The 21,842-nt window shown below is 39.7% G+C and overlaps 1 protein-coding gene across 8 annotated transcripts in view; it reads left to right on the top strand.

The window, feature by feature from the left end:
* The window catches only part of KANSL1L (KAT8 regulatory NSL complex subunit 1 like), a 65,524-nt gene that overhangs the window by 5,262 nt on the left and 38,420 nt on the right, over positions 1–21,842 (top strand). For 5 of the 8 annotated variants that reach the window (XR_011698369.1, XM_071561734.1, XM_071561731.1 and 2 more), the window contains exons 2-4: positions 978–2,095; positions 16,863–17,004; positions 21,151–21,348. Coding sequence is in view for 7 of the 8 variants with exons in the window: in XM_071561734.1 (XP_071417835.1) it covers positions 978–2,095; positions 16,863–17,004; positions 21,151–21,348 (1,458 nt within the window). In the remaining variant the exon portion in view is untranslated. The remainder of the gene's footprint in view (positions 1–977; positions 2,096–16,862; positions 17,005–21,150; positions 21,349–21,842) is intronic. The other 3 variants (XM_071561733.1, XM_071561737.1, XM_071561736.1) reach the window with 3 other exon arrangements.

The following is a 21,842-nucleotide window of genomic DNA, read 5'->3' as shown; positions in this document are numbered from 1 at the left end:
CTGGTTAAACAGAATTTACTCTGGCATTACTGTGCTACACTGGCGCTTGCTGCTGCTCTCTTACTGTTCCTGATTTTGTCTCTGGCTTCTTAACAAAGGCCTGGCAGTAACTTATCTTTCAGGCTTCTGCAGGCCACGTTCAATTAAATAATTCATTGGGTTTCTTTAACCATCTCCTAAACAAAGCTGTAAGTACTGTGTAAAGCAGTGATTCCTGCTGTGTAGGCTGTGGAATAGATACAGGATGACTTGGCAGCACAGCTGCTGACAAGAAGGGGTGAAAGTTGACTCTGGTCTTTTGATCACATAGTGTGGGAACCCTTCATTTAATGGCAAACCACAGACAAAAGGATTTGTAAAGGAAAGCTGTCTTTTCTCAAATTGTCATGAAAAATATTTTGTTTATATTGCAGATAGCACCTCATGAAGGAAGAACTGGATACAAAGGCATGAGAAAGTTTTTTATTTTTTTTTTAGAATCCATTTGAAACTTCAGAGTTCTTAAAGTTTTAACCTTGATGATTGGTTTCTAACATGTTTTTGTGAGAATATATAATAATTAATCAAATGCTTGCTTTATATGGATTTACAGTAAATATGTTTTCCCTAATAGTGCCAGTCATGTTCCTCATGGTCATGTTTTTCAGTTTGGGCAAACTGAGATGACAGACCTGAGCTTTTGAGTTTTATTTTTCAGACTGATAGGATCAGAAATGAAATGAGGTATGAACAGTTACTCCCCTGAGAGGTAAAGGCTTTCATTGCCCATGGAACAACCTCTGAATGAAATAAAATAAAAACAGAGCATGTTCTTGTTTGACTTGGAAGGGAGTGTAGTCTGTGTTCTTTAGATAATGTCCTTTTTTATGGAATCTTTGAATAATGATGAAATGTTGAAAGAATGAAATGTCTGACAGAGTTGTATTTGTACTGCATCATGAAAATGAGAAAATTTACATGGCCCATATTGTTTTCAGGTTTGCTGTAAACTACCTACCGTAGCTATAATGACACCAGCCCTCAGAGAGGCAGCAACAAAAGATCATGGTATCCACTTGTCACCTTCTTTGTCCTCTAGAGCTATGGAGTCTGATACAGCTTTGTGCATGGAAAATTCCAGAGCAGTGGAAGAGAAGATAAAAGAGGACTCCATCGCACGGATTACTTGCTCAGTCCTGGGGTTCCCAGCTGCTGAGCCCAGCCTCAGGAATGATATCTTCAGTGTGCAGCGTTTTGGTTCCCCACCAGTCTCCAAGCGCTATCAGTCTATCTTGTTCATGAATACAAATTCTGTGTTTAGCAACAAAACTGGTAAACAAATGAAAGCTGGAGAGCCCAGCTGCTCCAAGATGAGAAAGTCAATACAAAATGTTGGTGACACATCATTCGGTCAGATCAGTCATTCTGAACCTGAGCAACAGGTCAAAGGGGGAATGTTTTCAGAGGCCACATCTCCAAATGTCACAGAAACGCAGAGACTCTCGGATTCAAGTGTAACTGAACCCAGTAATGCAGAAGAGATGCAACTTTTAAATGGTAAATGGTACAAGAAGAATGGATTTTTAGGCAGGGCCTTGGAAATCTGTGCGAAAACAATAAAGGAGGATTTATTATACCAAATTCTTCATGGACCTCCAGAAGGGATTTGGAGCTGCACCCAGGAGGAGGTGTGTGCTCGCTTACTCCAGTGTGTCACTAAGCAACAAATGGAAATCAGTCGCGCCAAAAGAACTCAGAAGCGTTTACAAATGCTCCTGGCAAAGCATGTTATCAAACACTGTGATCAGCAGCTGAAATGCTTCGTAAAACATCAGCTTCAGAGAATGAAGGTTTTCCATGAGCCAACCAGATTTTTAAGCAGTAGCTCCCTCAGGTGCACTGAAGGTTGGCGAGAAAACAATGCAACTGCTTTGGAAAGTAGTTCGAGTGTGGATGTACAAAATGGCATTAGCATTGCACCAGGTGAAATTCGGGGATTTGCACTTTCTACTGGAGGGCTGCTGTCTCGTGTGGAGAGGGACCTGGACTCTGATGCAACATGTAGCAGCTCAGATGAAGATGGTGAGGAACAGACTGTAAGAACAACTGTGGAAGCGTAAGTGTTAAATTCCTGCTTAGACTCATGTGCTTCTTGCTCGTAAATCAGGATGGAAGGGTCTAGACCTGCAGATTTCATCTTATGTGAGTAACTTGACTCAAATAGTCCTACTGAAATTGGCAGGACTGGTGGTGTCAGCTGGGTTTGACAGGGAGGGGAAGTAAGAACTTCTAATTAATGTATTTAAGGAGCAGTTGCTTTACTGTATTGTGGAGAACTAGATTTTGTACTGCACCCTCTCAGTTTGTATTACATTAGTACTAATAATTGAGTACTCGGATGGTGCTGTAAATTGAATAGTGGTAGCAGTGCTGTAAATGCTAATTTTTGGCTAGTATGAAAATAATTAAAATAGTTTTTTGGAGTTATTAAGAATTATTTAATGTTAGGATCTTGAAATCCACTACAATGTGATAATGAGTAAAACTGGTCCTCTGATGCAGGTGTCAAGCCATCCAGTATTTGGGAGCTGTATGTTGAAAAAGTTTAGTTCTTTAAATTAGAGTTTTTAAAATGTTAATTCACTTATTGAAGTTGCCCTGCAACTAGGAATGTAGCTAGTGTGGTGTTCTTATTGTTGCTGGTATCTTTTTCAGGAAGAACCAGAGGGAAATTAATTTTAGCTGGTACTTATTGAATTGGCAGGAATCCTGTCACTACAAATTATTGTAGCCTTGGAAATCAGCAGTGGGTAAGAGAAGAAGATAATAAAATTGTTCACTGATGGTGGTACAACCTTTTTTTTTTTTATTTCCCCCCACCTTGCTACACGATTAACACAATCTCTTCAGTCAAAAAATTCTAGAAAGCAGTGAAAGGACAGCTGCTTTTCCCTTCCTGCAGCTGGAGAGACAGAGCATATCTTAAGGTTTGTTGGGATGTGATAGTAAGGACAGTGCCACACAGGACAAAGCCAAACAAACACAGCAGCTTGGTAGGAGTTTCATGTCACCCACATTTCTAGCATTAATAGTCAGGACTGGGTTTGTGTTCACTGATCTCATACTCGCTGCTGTTAGGGACTGTCTAGAAAAATAAAAGTAAATAAAAATCCTTGAAAATCCTTATTTCTTTGCTTCTTGAAAAGCATAATGTTCAGAAGAAATCAAGGAAGCTTCTGAAACTGGGGAAGAGCTGTGCCCTGTTACATGTTTATATCTTCAGTGTAGCATGGCTGTATCAAATTGCTGCTGTTCTGTTAAATCACACAGTGCTTTTAAACTCTGTAGGTCTGAGAAAAGGTTTTAATTTCCTTTTACATATTGTTGGAATGGTAAATACTGTGCTGAAGTCCAACCAAAGCATAAAGGCTCACCAGCTAAGTTAGGATCACCCTAAATATTTGAGTTTGCAAAAGAATTATTCTCCTTTTGAAATATTTTCATGAAAAAAATCATTTGGGCTCTTCCCAGTGTAGGAGAATCCACATTCTTCTCTTAACTGATATGTTTGAGCTTCTGAATAATAGCTCTGCCTCTAAGATTCTTATCTTGTGATTGCATGAACTGAAAAACTGTTGAGAAATTCTTGATTTTCTAAGGGTAATGGATAATGTAAGACTTGGATCAAAGGTTTGTGCAAGGGTTTTCTTTTTATTTCCTGCCAGGGACAGTTACATGTAAGACTTACTTGATTTGCTTTGTTGCACTGATGAAAAAAATTCACAGAGGTTTATTAAGTGCAAAATCACCACCTTTGGCTCAGGAAATCCCCAAGCTGGTGTTGCTGACAGCCGAGGGAGTGTTCTGGAGGAGCACTGCTCCCTCCATGCCTGTCCTGTCATCTTTGCCACTACTAAGAGGCAGGAGAACCGCGTGGGTGATCTGTCCTTTTGACTCAGTGTGGCCCTTCGTTTGTGAGTTGTTTATTTTCCTCCTTTTCTTTAATGTACTTACAGTTGAGCAGTGGTGATGAGGTCAGTAACATCCCTTAGCTAAGGCCTCCCTGTATTGGCAGGGCAAGAATCACCAGTGTTGGAGCTGTGCTGCTGGACAAGCAAACTCAGAGTTAAAGCACTGCGTGTTTTAAGCTGAAAACTTCTCTGTGTGAATAGGCTGAGGCAGTGCTGGAATTAACATTGCAGTGAGGACAGGCTGTTTCCTATTTGAATGTATCATTATCTTCAGAGTGGAATGTTTTTCTTCATTTCCCAGACCTTTCTAAGATTTATCTTTGAGACTCAAAGGCTGCCTTTTTCTTCTAGGTGACAAAGGTAAATTGGTGAGATAAACTGTTTCCTGAGCTTTGCTACTTTAAGGCCCTTTGGATTGCCTTTCACCTGGACAAAAGAAACAAAGTTAACATCCATTTTTATTTCTGTTAAGTGGACTTAACATTCTTCAAAATGCCTTTCTCTCCTCTGGAATTGCCTCCAAAGTGCTTTCCAGGAACTATGTGACTATATGGCTTGGAGAATACTAATTTCCTCATCTGTGACTTTTATTTTTCATAACGAGGAGTTTCACACTGAATTCCTCTGTGATATTCTTCATAATATTTAACTGTAGATACCATAATGGTCTAGTAATGCAGTGATGAATGGAAAGAATGATTTGATTTTGCCCATATCACAGTGTACTGATTGCATTAGACTTGAGAGTATAATCACTCTGGTGACTTGTTTTTTGTCATGACTGGTGTGCTCTTTATGCTTTTGTGGCGGGCAGTGAGTGTCAATCCAATGTGCAAAGTGGGGAGGAGCCTATCAAGAGGGAGAAGTTGATTCTGGCTCCAGTTCTTCACACTAGGAAAAAACTATTTTTAGCATTTTAACCCTGTTCATTCTCATTATCCTGAAAAGAGTTTTGCCCCATGAGTGTTGACATAAGCTCTTCTGAGCTGTATCTCAGTGCTTTGTGGCTCAGGTAAGAATGTCTTTATCTGTTTCAATACCTTTGTTGTTTAGTGGCGAATAGCTGTTACGAGATATTTAGTCCATTGTTCCTCCCTTACATTGGTTCTGTCCTCAAGAAAAGAAGGATCTTTGGTCTGCTGGTGATGGCAATTTATTCTAGTTGATGACTCACTCACAGTACTTACTGAACTTCCTTAGTTCCTGGAGTAATTGGAAAGCCTCATCCGATTTCACAAGCCTAATCAAAACATGCTTTGTTCTTTGAGTATTTGCTGAAAAGAAATGCGAAAAAAACAGTTTGCTGTCTTCAGGACTTTTGTCATTTTGCTGCTACTGTCAGCTCATGAATGTCTTTAACTTGTCAGTTTTCATGAAAGCTTTTTTGGCAAAGTGCTCACTTTCCATCAGTAATTTGTAGTGTCTTTCAGTACCATTCCATCCTTTGGGTGTAGAAAATTCCCGAGGCACCACACAGAGGATGTGGTGGTCCTTCTGTCCGGTTTCTCAGAGGCAGCTGTTGGTTGCTACTGGCTGGCCCCCCATTAGGTGTTGGCACCTGGAGCAGAGGGAGGGCCAAGGAAGGCATCATGAAGCTGACCATGAGTATTTTGTTAGGAATTCACAACTAACAGTTGAACTCCAACACAGACAACGTTTCAGCAGCTGATTTTACTTGAAACTTGTTGATCTTTGTGGTCATGAAGATGAAAGATTATCCATAGAATGGTCACAGATTTCAAGCAAGGTGAAATGGAGGGGAGATGTGAACTCAAAGGTTTTTCAGCAGCACAGCTCTGCTCTGGAAGCTGTGTATTGTATCTGGCCAGGCCAATCCACATCCTTATTGGTGTATTTTTTGTGTTCCTGATGTTGGTGGAAGTCCAATGTACCACAAAGAGCTGTGCTGCTCAGGTGGTTATTTGGGAAACCTTTAAAGTTACAGGGTGCAGAGTTTTTCTTCTGCATACACTGATGTCTGAGATCTGCCAGAGTCAGATACATCACTGGGGTTCTTTGCAAGGCACAGCTGCTCACTCCATGTAATACCTGCACCTAATTGATTAGACAGAAAAACGGCTTGCAATAGATTTTTCTGCAAAATAAGTAGCTCTTTCTCCTTATGAAAAGTCCTGTGCCCTGTTTCCCCAGTTTTCCTTCCCCAGTCCGAATACAATCCTTTTGCATCATTTGGTGGGATTTTTACCCTCTGAAATGTTTTTCATGCTTTTCCTCTGATTTCTGAACATGTTTTACTGATTATCCTTCATCAACTTCAAGCCTGATGAAGACACACTTGTATTTTTCCGTGCCCACGGGGTTTATTGTGCCTGGAAACTTTTATAATGAATGTGAAGGGATTGTAAATATTTTTATTTTCTTTTTTTTTCCCCTCTTAAATTACTAGTTGGGAAGAGAGAAGATGGGAAATCTGTTACTAGTACAAATACTCGATGAGGAGGGAAGCAGTAAGGCCAGGAGACTATAGGAAGGAAGAAAATATTATGACTAGTATCTCCAGATCTAATAGGTTTGTTCTGGATTATTTTTCATTTTTTCTCGCATTTTTTCTCATGGCTAATTGAGCAACATCAATGCAGTTCTCCAGGCCTCCCTACAGACAGCACTGCTGTGGTTTATTACATGTCTTCGAGCTGTGTTACAAAGGAAGGCTGTTTGGGTTTGCAAGGCCAAGTCCTAATTTTCCACTCTGAGCTGTAATTTCACTTCATACATGATATGAGAACTGAATTCTGGATTTGGGAAGGAGAGGAAGAGAGTCTGCCAGGACTAAATACTGCTTTTATCCACTAAGCACCAGTTGTTCCCAGTTTTTAAGTTTGGGGTTTTTTTTAGTTTACGAGTCCAGGAAATGTTTTATGTGCATTGGAGATTAATGTGAGGGGTTTTGAATTCAAGTGTAGATTCACAGGTGCTAATCATATGCTGACTTCAAAATGTTTTATGTTTATGTTTTCCAAGAATTCCATTCTCTCAATTCTTGGCTTCTGTCACTACAATGTGGGAGAATTGTTACCAGGGAATGAAAGAAAAGATAGCTTTATATTACCTTTTGTTTTCACACTAGAGATACATGTATTATTTCAGAATATATTTAACCTCACTTGGCTGGATTTCTGTTAGATGGATTTACAACTTCTTTATGGTCCCACATGCATTTACTGATTTGCTTTAGAGATCTCACGTAGAGAAATAAAAACCTGCTTTTGAGCAAGACTTCTTAGAATACCAGAGAAATGTCCTTGTGGGTAAGGATTATAATTTCTAACCTGTAATTACATAAATATTTTTGCTGCTACTGAAGGGTTTTAATGAAAGGCAGAAGGTTTTACAGGTTGTAGCCTGCAAGGGAATCTCAGAGCTGGGAATTTCAAAGCTTTTGAGTTAGATGGGTGTTGAATGCATATTAAATAAAAACTTGGCATTACTCTTCTTATGAACCTTTTCATACACAATCACCATAGTAGAGCAGCAAATCTCGTAAGCAGACACCTATGTGTATACATCTAACCTTGCATGCTTAATTAAATAGTAGACAAGAAGAGTTTGGTGCTTGATGTCAACTGCTGATTAACCAGCAATTTTGGATGGCTTTTTTCTTTTTCTAAGCTGTGAAATGTGTTTTGTTTTAATTAAAAAACTTGTTTACAAACAACAGGTAACTGTCTTTATAACTTCATGTAAAGCAAATGCAGCGTTGTTTTGTTTTATAGCTAACACTGATTTTGTGAGAATCTACTTCAAAGGGATACTTCCAGTGCCTTTGAAAATCAGTGTACATTGGGCCTCTGATACAGGAAATAATCTAAATGCTTTCCTTTTCACATGAAATAAAAAGTGTACATAAAGACTTCTCAAAATAGGGATGCTCTCCTATAATGGGGTTTCATTCCTACTGCCAAATATGGGTGAGGAATGTAACTTTAGATGTTGAATTTAAATACATTGACCTGTGCTCTCTTTTATTAAAATTGAAATAGCTGTGAATTATTTTCATCCAAACATTTTGTCCAGCTGTTGTGAGAAGATGTTTTTGTTGGGGAATTTAAATAAATAGCATTTTCAACTAGCAAACTTTTAATTACTGGTTCTGGTATTGGAAAAAAATAAACCTGAAGGTCTGTGTTTGAATAACATGCACTATAAGCTCCAATTCCTCCCAGCCCATGGGGGAGGACTAGGCAGCAGTAAAACCCAGTGAAACTCAACCCCAGGCTCCTACAAAACACACAAACACCAGACTGTCCAAACCTACATTCATTATACTCCCCAGGCCTTGTCCCTGCAAGACTGATTTGCAGGATTTAAACTCACAACAAACTCCATCCTTGCCCTGCAGAGCAGACAGACAAGTACTATTTGGCTCCTCCTCTATTACGTACTCACATCATGCCTGCAGCAACTGCAGGGGGGCCTGACAGCCTTGATTTCTGCTCTCCCAGGGTGTCCCATGTCCCCAGGACAGGTGGCAGGGTCCCCAGTGGGGCAGTGGTGGTGGGGGCTCAGCCCCTCTGCAACTTCCTTTGGGTCTCACACTTGATGTGGGTCTGGGTCGAGGCCTGAAGTGGGACACGTCCCAGCTCTGCCCAACTGCCCTGCCACCCAGAGCAGCATTCCGGCCTCCTTCCAGCTCTCCTGGTAGCCCATTGCCCACAGCATTCTGCTCCCAAGGGAGCACAGTGCTCACACTACCTGACAGTAAGGCACGTTGCCAGAAATGGAGGCCAGTGTGTGTTGGTACCTCTGTTGCTCCTCCTCATTTCTCATCGGTTTCCTCCACTGTGGGTTCCCCACCTGCCTCAGCTCTGCCTGACTCTCAGTCCCTGATGGGACAGTTCTAGCCTGTTCTGTAGGGCTGCAGCACCTCCGCTACCAAAAACCTGCTGTGGATTTCCAGTGCATCCAGCTTCCAAGTCCTGGATCATCTGTTAGTTGTCTGTTCAGAATGTCTCAAAAAAGAATATGCTTCTTACCCATTTTACATATGTATATAATGAGTGTTACAAGCTGGAGTTGGAGCTTACATGAATGCCATACCCACGTTTTCCTTGTCAGAATGTGTGTTCAGATTTGGAACCAACCTGTGATGGCACAGGATGCAGCATTGATAGTCTGCTGGTGGGCTGTTACAATGTTTCATTTGCACAGATCTTTAAGGGAATACATTTCATAAGCTCTGCCTTGTTTTCTGTTGAGCATGGACTGCAACTCAGCACTACTTTCTTGATTTCTTTTTCAAGGGCAGTTGTGTAATACTTTCAGAGAATTTCTAATTCCTGGTGTTTTGTTGTTAGTCTGTTAACATTGTGCCATTTCAAAGGCAAGAAAAGAAGGTTGTTTCCAGGCAGCCCTGCTGTTCCTGAAGAACATCCTAAAGAAATGAACATGCAGAAATTTCTCAGTGTGTTAGCACTACAAACTTCTCTGTTCCCTATTGGACTGATGTACAGTATGCCAAGGGTTAGTAGAAGAAGTGAGTGCTGGGGCAGCCAGTGGAGTCTTAAAAATTAAAATATTTGTAACAGAATGCATTGGCAGACATACAATTTGCAGTGGTGTTATGTTTTGGGGGTTTTTTTTGTATTAGGAGGAAATGGTGCTGGTTGTTTACCTTTTGCAGGTTTTTACTTCTTGGGCAATTAATATTTTAACTGAACCCTCCCCCACCAACCACTTTGGCTTTTTATCATTAACAGCTCTAAAGAGTTACGTAAACAGAATTGGAGATGAAAAGCTCCTACTAGGTTGTGAAGCCAGCTATTGGAAAAGTTCAGCACTGTAACAATACTCTTTTAAGGAGCTGAATTTTTAATTTCTTCTTTTGAGCCATAAGCAGAGTTAACAATTCAGTGCGAGTGTAACAGTTCAGTTTCTAATATAAAACCCATCAGTAGCTGAGTGATTCTTTGCAGGAACCACGTAGGAGGCACTTACTGGCTGTGGCATCTTATGAGTCTGGAAGGTGTGATTTCTCAGATGAGGAAACATGTAGAGCACCAGTTTGAAAATTCTTATGAAACCTCGCCTGAGCTACGGTATCCAAGTGTAGAGACTCCCTTTCTATATTGATGGTTTTCTTCTACAGCCTTTTTCTCCTAAATACTGATTTTCCTCTTCTCTCCTTCCCACTATCCCTTCTAAACTGTTTTGCAAAAGATGTAAAAATCTTACTCTGTTGCTGTTTAATATTCCCCTCAGACTCTGGTTCTGTAGACCATGTGTTTTCTCTTCAAGGGAAAATCACAGCTATGTTGATAATTTCAGGTGTTACTGCATAAATTCCTCAGGCCTGATAGCACAGCAGAAATTTTCAGCTGGATACAGGGTTTTTTTGTTTGGGAAGATAAGTATTGTGTGTTAGTATCAACATATGTTATTGAATGCAATTGTGGAAGTGTTAAATGCCCTCAGTGTGTCAGGGATGGTGGGACCAGGCATGGGTGCCAGGCATTGTTGTGATCAGCAGTGGCTGATGTCTGTAGATGCCAGGGAGAACTGTAACCCATCTGCTGGGAAGCTGTGTAGTGTTTCAGAGGAGAATGTCTGCCAGGTACAAATTGCTGTTAAACACCAAAGACGGCAACCCCAGAAGGTCAAGAAGAATAACCTGGCTGTAGGTCTTCACAGAGACAGCAGGATAATTTTGAGTGACAGAGAACTTCCCCTGATTGGTTGTTTTGGAGGGGAGAGTAGGGGATGCATAACTTGGTTTGGTGCATATTGTGGCATATTGATCTTAGATGGTCTGAGCGAAGGTTGAGAGTGAACTGTCACAGTAAATAGTGTTTTCTTGTGTAGTGTTGATCAGCTATAACTAGAGGACAGAATTTGTTACAGTTTCTTTTAATCTTGTTAGCACTCTGGAATGCATAGAAGAGATCGAGTTCATAAAACGGCACTCACTGTGTTTTTTCTATTACATAGTTATTATGGATTTAACAGTTCACTGATCCGGGGGAGTCAGTACTTCAGCAGCAACTGAAGTTGGTTCATTCTGAAAACAAACATTGAGTAGGTGTGCTGAAGAATTAGTCCTTGAGAAAGTATTTACGGGTCATTTCATAGTTAGATGTGCTTGTTCAGCCATTACAAGTGTTGGAAATTTTGGCTGGGAGTGGGCACTTTATCTCATGAGTAAAATCAAGATAAAATTATCTAAAATACAAGCACTACATGCCTGAATTTATCTTTTTAAAATGTTTCATGTTGTATCATGAAGTCTTCATAGGTAATCTCTTATTTACTGTCAGTGTCTCTACAGAGAAGAGAAATGGACGTTTTGAATTTCACTGGCATGCTGACAGAAAGTATTAGAAGCCCTGTGCTCACCTTAATGGCTTGCAAGAAAATACTTGTGTTCAGGACAGCTGCTTTTTGAGTACTGCCATGTGTAGTCACAGGAAAGCTGACTAATGCTGGTGTGAAATTAAGAAGCTGCTCAGAACGGTAACAGTCTTTCAGCTCCAGTTCTGGAGGGACACCCCCCACCATACTAGTGATGAGCATTTGTGACAGACAGAGTGCCATGTGGACAATATGAACTGTTTTGTCGTTTTGTGCAACTGAGTGAGCTTCCCAAGAGAATTGGGGGATGTCTGATTTTTTCCGGCGTTTTAAGTCTTGTGAATTTCATGGTGAGTCATATGATATCTGGGTAGGATTTAAAGACTGGTGAAACTTTGAAATTTTTTGTTTGTTTGTTTTTCAGTTTCCAGTGGTCAGTTGTTCACAAAAATTATAAACTTCTGCTGTTGTTTTCACTGACTTCCAGCTCTTTATCCTGAGGGTAGTCTTTCTGTGGTTTATGAGCAGCTTCTTGCTCCCAGATACTTCACTGCTGTGTGATTCCCAGTGAGAGGAGGAGATAAAGCAGAAGGATGGTAGAGGTCACTTAAGGACTAAATTATCTGAAAACTGGATGGCAGAAAAATGTGGATTAAGTGAAGGGAACATCACCTGGCAGAAAGAGCAGAATATACTGTGTTAAGAGACTTAATAGAAACCTAAGTGTGAGAGGATGTCAGGAACAACTGCCATTCTTATGTTAATTGCCGAATTTTGAAACTGGAGAATTTTTTTCCCCACCCACACTACGTGGGTGCCTTGCTCTCTGGCTTGTTCGTGTTTAAGAATGTTGTAACTTGAAAACGTTGGTGTTGTTTGAAACGTTTTGGAAGGAGTCTGTGTTTTGGGTTGGAAAACATATTTTTTTGAGTTTTGATGTGGGTCTGTTGCAAGCATGCTCTTTTCCTGTTCAGCTGGAAGCATCCTCTCATTGTCCCTGCAGACGTGCCATGGCAGGGCACGTTACTTGTTCACACTGGGAGTTACGAGATTGGAAGATCGTCGTTTCCTTTTAGTTTTCAGGATATAAGATACTTCTGGAGAATCTTGCTGTGAGCACGTGGCTGTCCTATGCTCATCCACACCAGTTTGAATCAACTGTCCTGGATACTTACTGTCAATCCCAGGTTCTGTATGTTTGGTACATTTCAAACACCACTGTGTTTCTTCTTCATCACTTATGAACTGTTTTCAGACTTATGGTTTTGTTTCCTTACAAAAATGAAATATGCTTAAAGGTTTAAATGTCGTCCCTTCTCACAAAAGCCAAACAAGTGTGTGTAGCACAGCAATTTTATCTTGGTTAGCAGTTCCTCTTTGCATTCAGGATGCTTGGGTTTGTTTTTATGGGCAAGCTGATCTTAGCTATTGGAAAGACATAAATCTCACCCACAACACAATGGAGGCACTGGAAGTGTTTTTCAGAGTCCTGTTGTGTTCTGCCGTGTTTGTTTGGTTATGTTAAAACATGGTTTGTTCTCTTTGTGGGAAGGTGAGAGTACTGAGTGGTTCGTCCTTGTATTCTGTCCTTAGGTCATGACCACAAACTTGTTTCAGTTCCCGCGATGGTACTGTCTGTAATAGCAGTATTTAGTGGTCTTCACTTGCCTCCTCAGTCTCAGCAGAATCAAGCAGCTTTGATGAAATGCTTCTACTGCCTGTGCTGGTGCTGATGATCCCCAGCTGAATTCTTTTCCATACTTTGGGATGCCCAAGTACAGCCTCAGCATCTGCTCCTAGTTATATTTTTGATCATACTTTGACTGTCTGCATTTGTGTCTGCACTCCTTATGGCTTTTTTGTTTTTCTTTCTTTGTTCTTTCCTTCTCTTGCACGTTGTGCAGGATTGACACCCCTGCAGTCCAACCAAAATGGAGACTCAAGCTGGTAACTCACATGGAAACAAATTTTGCTTCTCGTGCAATTCCAGCATATGTTTTCTAGGGCAAACTTAAAGGAGATGTTTTATTCATACAAAGTCACTGTGGCTCTGTTCCTTTCTAATAGTCCTGAACAAATGCAGAAAATCACCTGCAGGTTTAGAGTCATTGCAAGAGCAGTAAGTTTATATGCAGATTTAATATTCCACTGTGCCACAGTACTGATCATGAGAAACTTTGTGAGTGTAACATGGTTCATATTAAGTTGCCAGCAGAATGACTCTGGAATTCCTGTGGATGGTGTTTGACGTTAGAGTCGAAAACATAGAAACCAAGTAGAGATGCTTTGCGGAAGGAGCACACAGGAAGGGGGACAGACAGAAACTTCTTTTTTTTTGTCTCATTCCCAACAGAGAACCAGAGCAGGAGTTTCTCCTTTAGCACCTGCTCTCACTCCCTCCTTCAGTAACAGGCCTGGTTATTTTTCTAACTCTTTGTGGTTGTTTTTTTTTGTTTGTTTGTTTGGGGGTTTTTTCTTCTCTGGATTTCCAGAATTAATGAATTCTCTGGAACCACCTTGAAACCGCTTTCTTTTCTGAGTGAATGTTGAGCTTTACTCTCTAGCATGCCAGGAACAGATTTACAGGGAGGGGTTTAATGATTTTTTTTTACTTGAAATAGTGATTTATCATTTGTCACTCAAGTGACCACATTACTTTGCATGCAAACAGTTCGCTTGTAATGATTTTATCTTCTTCTGAGTAGTTACAAGCTTTACTAAGTAATTTGAAGAGAAATATCAGTGATAGAGATGGGAACAGAGTTCAACAGTGCTCTTGCCTCTTATCACATCCGCAAGACATTAAAACTGGGAAAGGGACCTAGACTTAAACTGGCTTCATTCTCCCTGCCTCTGAAGTTGACATTAACAGGAGCACCTCTCTAATCCCTGTGACTGTGTAGCTCCCCAAGTCCTTGTGCAGGCAGTGGCCACAGGGCAGCTGGGGCTGCCAGGAGGGAGAAGCAAAAATTGCTCAGACCAAGCCTGAGCTTAAGATGTTTGTGCTTAGTTCAGTGGAAACTTTTCCTTAGAGTGGGGCCTAAGGACATCGTTACACAGTGTAATTAAATTCTGTTATTTTAATTATATAGTACAATTTAAAGCCTTAAGAAATACTTGTATAGTGTTTTAAAATGAAGCAAAAATGTTCATAAGGTATTCAAGAGTGAATGCAATTAATTCAAGTTTTAATACTGTGTTCAAACTAATTTTTTAAAAATAACTTGTGATGTAACTTTGCAGAGGATTCCTGTTTTATATGTGAGACAGTAAATACAGAGGATATGATTTATTTATCTTAAGGTTACAACATTTAACTGTCCTGATGCTCTCAGCTGTGGTTGGGTATTGATTATGGACTCCCTTATGCCGTGCTGATTTCATGCAGTGTAGGGGACATAAAACCAGCTCTGGCCCTTTCCATTCTGCTTCTGGTTTCCCACCTATGTGCAGGGTATTTTTCTATTTTTTCTCATTTGCTCCCTGCCTTGTGTTTGAGAGTAGCTCACCTTTCTCCCCAGATTGTTTCATTTGGCTTGAAAGACAAGTCTGTCAGTGTGGTTTCTTCAGTATGGTTTTCCTTTCTCCTGGGCTTTCTTGTTACAGTGTCCTGGTTTGTGGGGTTTTGTTGCTCATTTGTTCATTTGGCTTTTGAGAAAGGAGCAGAAACAAGCACCTCAGCACTTCTGTAGGTTTTTTCTCAGTTATCCTCTTTATTCCCATACAACTTTTTTGTTAAAATTATTAACTAAGTTATTTATAACAGCCCCATTAAGCAGGTTTTTCTTAGGACTAGCTTTATGCCAGCCCAGGGTCCTGAGATAAATCCTTACTATTCCAGCCACCACACTTGTGTGAACAACTGAAAACTAGGAATTCAGATTCATTCCCTGTCCCTGCAAAGTGTATTTTATGACTTCCAGGACCACAAACATGCAAAGCTGTCAATCCTAGAGAAGTTCTTGTTGGTGAGACCTGGTTAAAGCATAAGTAACCAGGACTGGTTTTGCTTGTAAGAATGGGAAAACATAAATAAAAAGGGGTTGTCTGAAAAGTAGATATTCACGAGACAGCTTCATATGCCTTTTCTTCCTAAGAGAAAATTACTAGTAGAATATGTAAAATGTAAGCAATTTATTATGATACATAGTTAGGGAGTTCTTTGAATTCCTTTCTGATTGTAGCCCACATTGCTATGACATAGAATTTGGATTTAAATGGGACATTTCAATCTCCTGTCTAATTTCATACATTCATTTTGTTGATGGAGGAGTGAGTTTAAGCTGGTGGTAAATTATGTGGGAGGATTTATGTTAAAAAGGGAGGAAATTTTGTATTTTAGAGGGGATATACCAGAGACTGCCTATTCTTAGTATTTATGCTATCTTAAGTAGACTGGAAGTTCTGAAATTCTGAGTCATGTGGTGTATTATAATCTTTGCCCTGAAAATACAAGAATTCTCAAATTTGGTGTTTCTCTAGTCATGCCAGGACATGTCTAGCATTTTTCCCAAAGTGCTGTAATAATTTTCCTTCATTGTTGAGGTAGTTGACACAAAATTCTGCATGAAACAATTACACTTGTGTGATTCTCCTGTGCCAGTTCAGTGCTGCTCATTGCCTGGGGAACAGGAGATCATGTTTTCTATCTCTGCAGAGCTTACATACAGTGTCATCCAGGGTTTAGATCCAGTAGTTATCCCAATAACTTGAGTAAAAGCCCTTATTTCCCAGAAGTTTCATTTTGTTTTTACAGTTCTTTTAGCCACTTGTCAACTTTAGTGGGGAAAAAACACCACTCATTTTATGTAAATAAATAAACAAACTGAGATAATGATAGTAGTGGAAGTTCTGTACTAAAATATTGCATTGTGTTGTTACTTGCTTAAACTTATTAATATTAAAATTGTATGTTAAGTGTTACCACTGTGTCATTCATTTGCTTAATTGGTAGGTTGACTAATGTTTGCTGTTACCAGTGATGAATTCAGCATAGTAAAATGAAGCCAAGCACAGTGTCAAGCACCAGGAGGCAGATTGTTTGTGTTACAAAATACATCTATTTTAAACAGCAGTAATAATGACCTGACTATACTAAACTGACACAGCTGTATTTATAAAATAGCTTGAATAAAAGAAACCTAAACTATTTAGTTGGGGTTTTTGGGCAGTGACCTGATATCTACCTCATCATTGTTGGATGGTGTTTTGTGAGATTCCAATTGTTAGCAAACAGTATTTGCAAAAGCTTGTGGGAGGAAGTGTGGTGTAAGAGCTTGGATTCTTGCTGGTGGAATTACTGGAATTCTTTACACATCTGTAATCAGCCTTAATTGATACAGTTTGATAGTTTATCCAGCTCCAAGTTTTATAATCCTGAACAGAAAACTGGCTGAACCTGGGAATAGCCAGTGAACATGGATTGTACTGGTTTGGGCAAGTTCTGTCACGATAGAAATAAGCTGATGTGAAACTAGATGGATATAATCAGGTACCTTCTGAAAGCAGCTCAGATGCTTGAACATGGGGCAGAGCAGCTGTCGAAAATGTTCTTGTGCAAATGTGGTTATCTTTATTTTTGGACTAACCAGCATTTTGTCTTCACAGCAGCTACACTTCTGAATGGAAGTGGCTTGCAGACAGAGCTAGAATTGGCAGCCGTTGGACATGGCTTCAAGCCCAGATTTCAGAACTAGAATACAAAATCCAACAACTAACTGACCTTCACAGGCAGATACGTGCCACCAAGGTATTGTCTGTAAGATCATAAATGGGCATTTCAAATCATGTTTTGACAGTGTTTCTTGTATTACTTATTTGTTTAGTTCTTTGTTGTTGTTGTTTGTTTTGCCCTACAATTCTTCTGTCTGTGATCACATGGAAAGTTAATGGGAAAGACATCAGGAGATAAAAAGTATTGTACCCTAAAGGCACTGGTATAGGACTGGAATTTGGGAATAGTACCTTCCTGTTTGTGATAGGTAGTGACTTGTGGCTTTCAGGGGCCCAGCACAAAGTACTCATTGACCACATTAGTTTTTCCCTCTGCAGAAGTGGCAAGATTTGGTTTTCAGGTAGGATGGTTGGTTATTCATTTTTATGTTGTGGGCTTTTAGGGTGGGTTTTTTCTTACTCTCAGTGTGTGTTTGTTCTGAAGATTAGCAGTTAATGTTTGTACAGCACTTTGAACAGGTCAAGGATTAATTATTACTAAAATTCCAGTGTGTGTAATTCATGTACTAGTTTTTGTGTTGAACTGGCAAGACAGTGGGAAAGTGACATTCCTAAAACATTAATAATCTAGCTGAGAGTTTAATGGGTTCCTCAGGTCATTCTCATGTACAAGAAGCCAAACCTGTGATAATTCTGGTGATGTGGTAATGGGGGGTTTTAGAAGAGAGCCCTTGGACTCTCCATTGATGAGCCTCATGTCTTGTCTGTGTTGGAGTCAGATAAGCACAGATTGAGAGGAGGCAGAGATGCTTCAGACTTCAGAGTTTAAAAGCAGAAGTAAATCACCCCAAAGAGCATTTCCCTCTGAAGACATAAAGAAAATTTATTCCCTCTTCTCCTTTTGCCCTCAAAGCCCTTCTTTTCATACCCAACTTTTCCCCAGTCAGGTTTTTCTTTACCAAAGAATTGAAGAGCCTTTGTTTGAGGGTCTGTGCCCACAGAAGTGAAAGAAGATTTTGTATTTTGGTAGAGAGTGAGAATGCCTGTGTTTTAGTGTAACCCTAAATACCACGTACATGCAGAAAGCTGTCAGCCTTCAGAATGTCTGATGAGCTACAGAAGATGGAGAAAGGAATACCAGAGAAGTCAGAGGAAGAACATTCTTTTAGTAATGCATTTTTTTAGCATTAGGTGGTACATTGGCTTGGAGCCTGGTCATCTTCCTGCTGGAGATTTTTAGGGACATTCCTCTTTATAAACTTCATGCCCCTTTTACCAGCTGTGGTATTTGGTGTTTGGCATTGTGTCCCATAGTGAAAGTAGGCACCTGTTTTCTTGAGATTGGACTTCTTTGTGCACATGTTTGCAATGCACCAGTGCAGCAGCTACAGAAGGACATGTGGGCTAAGAGAAGAGCTTTCTGTTTTCATTTAGTGGCTGCAAAGGAGTTACACAATATCATTAGAATTTGTATGCTGTTTTTAGTGGTTTCAGAGTGGTTTTCATGTGTTTTGAATGGAAAAAAATGTGATTCATAGCCAGTGAACAATGATTTCAAGCAAAATGCCAGTCCTTGAACACTGTAATGCAATAGGAAGGAAGATGAGTAAATTGTGGGCTGTTTCCTGGCCTACAATGTATCGTCTCCATCTCTACACACACAGAAGTAGCAGCTCTGAATCTTTTGAGTCCTTCCATTTAAAAAAATCCATATCTGCAAAACGAAACAATTCCATTTGGGAGAGAGGGCAGTCATGGCCAAAGCCTACTGGTTGTAACCCACTTAAATTGTAATTCTTATATAGTCATTTTTCCTCCCTTTTCTGCTTTCTCTTTCCTTACTTGGTAAGCAGGTTTCTGAAACTACAGAAAGTAGAATTCTAGTGGAAGAGTGTGTGTGTGTGTGTGTGTGTGTGTGTCCCTCTTTTCACCACGTTTCATGTGTGTCTTCCTGTTCCTCTGATCTCAGAATCTGGGTCAGACCTTTTAGACGCTCTGTGGTCATGACCTGTTGTTCCTTTATTAAAAAGATTTTAAATTCTAAGGGAGTTTAAAGCTGTTGAGGTAGCTTGTCCTCCTGTTGTGACAAACCAGAATTAGATCTCTACTTGAATTTCCTTGAATGTACTTTTCATAGTATCATACTGTCTGGATTTATGACCACTGACTGTAAATGGAAAAGCACAGATGATCACCTGTGTGAAAAATCTAGCACTGACTTGATGGACACTGAGGATCTGTGCCCTTTGTGGGTGTTAAAGTGAGTTTTCAAGCATGTTTGTTTTTAGAGAATATCTTTGTTTGCAGCTTTGAATTTGTTGCTCAAACAAGGGAGTAAGTTAAAGACACAATGAGAACAGGACAATTTCATGTTTTCTCCTAGTCTCCCCTTTGAAGTCTCTTTAAGACTTGCTTTCATGTTTTAAGGCAAGTTGCTGCTGGGGCAGGAGTCAAAGTCTGAGTAAAATGACAGGGTCCTTAGTTTTCCACAGCAAAATCTGTCCTGCTTAAAGAAATAATAATAAGGCTTCCTTTTGTTCACATTATGACAATCTTCCTTGTTCCTTGATTTTAGAGGAATATTCTTATTAGAAAGATAAATTTGAGGCTGTGTATTTGAATGGTCCCATTCCTTCAATATCTGCTTGATATTTGAGTAATAGTACTTCAAAGCAAGTTCTTTCCATTTCTCTTGTGAAAAAGAGAGGTTTGATAGCCTTTTCTGAAGAATAAATTAATTTGCTCAAGATAGTGGCAAATTAAGAGACTATTTGAAGACTGATCTGATTTTGACTGTTACAAAGTTATTTTTGCTTGCATGTTGTTTAACATTTAAAGTTTTTAAAACAAACCAACTGGAACATTACCTGGGATTCTATTTGACACTTCCATTTTTCTAATCTTTCATGTAGAAAACACAGGAGGGGTATTATTTTCCTAGTCCCATTTATGAAACTTTGTTGTTTCCCTACCATATAAAGTTATATTTATCTTGTTGGGTGGCACTCCAGATGGCACACCGTGTCTACCACCACATTTGTGCAGAAGATCTTGAAAAGCAATGACATTGGTAGAATAATTAGATAGTTACCTCTAATTATGGAACTCTAAAAGTGCTCACCTTAAAGAAAATCCATTATTAAATTGTAAAAGGCTTTTGTTTTGAATTGTGTAATCTCTGCTACATGAAGAATAAGTGTCTTGATATTTTGCTTAGGACATGGGTAGGAGTAAGAGAAATAGAGCACTTTAAAATGCCTCTGCAAAAGTTACTAACTGCAAAGACTAAAACCAACTTCAGATCAAAGGGTAGTTGTTTCTTACAGAGAAACCACCTTAAATCAGTGTGCAAATGGTCATATAATACTATAGTAAGTACGAATTTCTGATTTGAATTTTGGCACAGATTGGTAAGCAGTGGTGTAACACTGGAGTGATTACTGCCATAAGGAGTAGCGTAAGTGATGCAGCTTTTCATTAAGGAAAATGCCTACTATTTCTATATTTTAGCTGTTAAGTGTATTTAAAATCTAGTTTAAGTGCTCCAAAGCCATTGGGAGGATTTAAGAGAGATGTGCCATGTTTGATTGCCCCTTAAAAATGATTTAGGAAGGTGTCTTGGGTTGAGCTGGCAAAATGCCAACTGCCCAACACAGTGTCAGAGCTTCCCTCCCCCTGCTGAGAAAAGGGAGGAAAGGAAAAGAACCCCCTCAAACTACATTTTAACTTAAACTGACTATATATATATTTATACAGAAAATAAAAAGTTAAAAGCAAACTACCATATCACACACACACAATTAGATATAACAACAATTTTCTACTTCCCACTGAAAACAGATTCCATCACTCTAGATTTATAAGCACCCCAAAAGACACCCAGCAAGAAACACAAAGTATAACAACGAAATGTTTCTACTTCTTTGAAACTCAAACAAAATGCAAGTAGTGGCAGCAGCAGCAGAGCCCAGACAGGAGCACAGCAGCTGCGTGTCTTGTCTCTACTTGGGCTGTGATGGAACTGAGCGAACACCTCTTACTCCTGTATTTATATCTCAGGTTTGCATCATATTGTATGAAATATTTCTTTGGTTACTTAGGTCAGGTGATTCCTGTCTGTCCTAATTTACGTAGATTCTCTGAGCCTGCTAATTTGAGGCCTGGCTAAAACTACCACAGAAGGTTAATCTGTTGTCAACCATGTTCAATTGCTGTTGTCTAGGGGATGGTGATCTTAGAAGAATTCCCATTTCCAAAAGACATTTTGAAGAAGCAAATACAATTGACAGACCAAGAAGCTTTGTTAAGCGCCACAGGGAATTCGCAAGCTGCCATTGAGGGACAGGATTCCTTGCCGGAGCATGACTTTGAAATGTCGCCCAGCAGTCCTACCCTGCTTTTACGAAACATAGAAAAACAGGTAAAGTAAAACAAAATTGAATGGTCAGTGGAGCCAAATGATTGACTTCAGAAATAGGACAGGTTCCATGGTGATGACTTCCAAAAAGAAAGATACTTTGCAGTCTTGAAGAGTGGATGCTGATGAACTGATGAGCTTAAATAACTACATTGTACACCAGCTTTACAAATTAAGTTTTTATTTGTGGTTTGTCTGTGTTACTGCTTTGTTTCCATCCAAATAACCACATAACTTCAAGAGTCATCCACAAACTTGCCTCTGCTTTGTAGTCAGGGTCAGTGTAAAGTTGCCACAGATTGTTTCAGGAAATACTTATATTAAATAGAAGAGTACAGCTGACAGTGGAGGTAAGTTGCACTTGAAATAAAAAAAAGGCCCACCAGAATGTAGTTGTTGATCTGCCTTCTCAAGCATCATGGGAGTCCAGTTTGGAGCTAAGAAATTCCAGGTACTTAACAGGCTTAGTGGAGTCGTCGTTGTGAGCAGAGTTCCAC

Source organism: Pithys albifrons, chromosome 8, assembly GCF_047495875.1.
Source record: "Pithys albifrons albifrons isolate INPA30051 chromosome 8, PitAlb_v1, whole genome shotgun sequence".
Lineage (NCBI taxonomy): Eukaryota > Metazoa > Chordata > Aves > Passeriformes > Thamnophilidae > Pithys > Pithys albifrons.
This window is presented reverse-complemented; position numbering and strand designations above follow the sequence as displayed.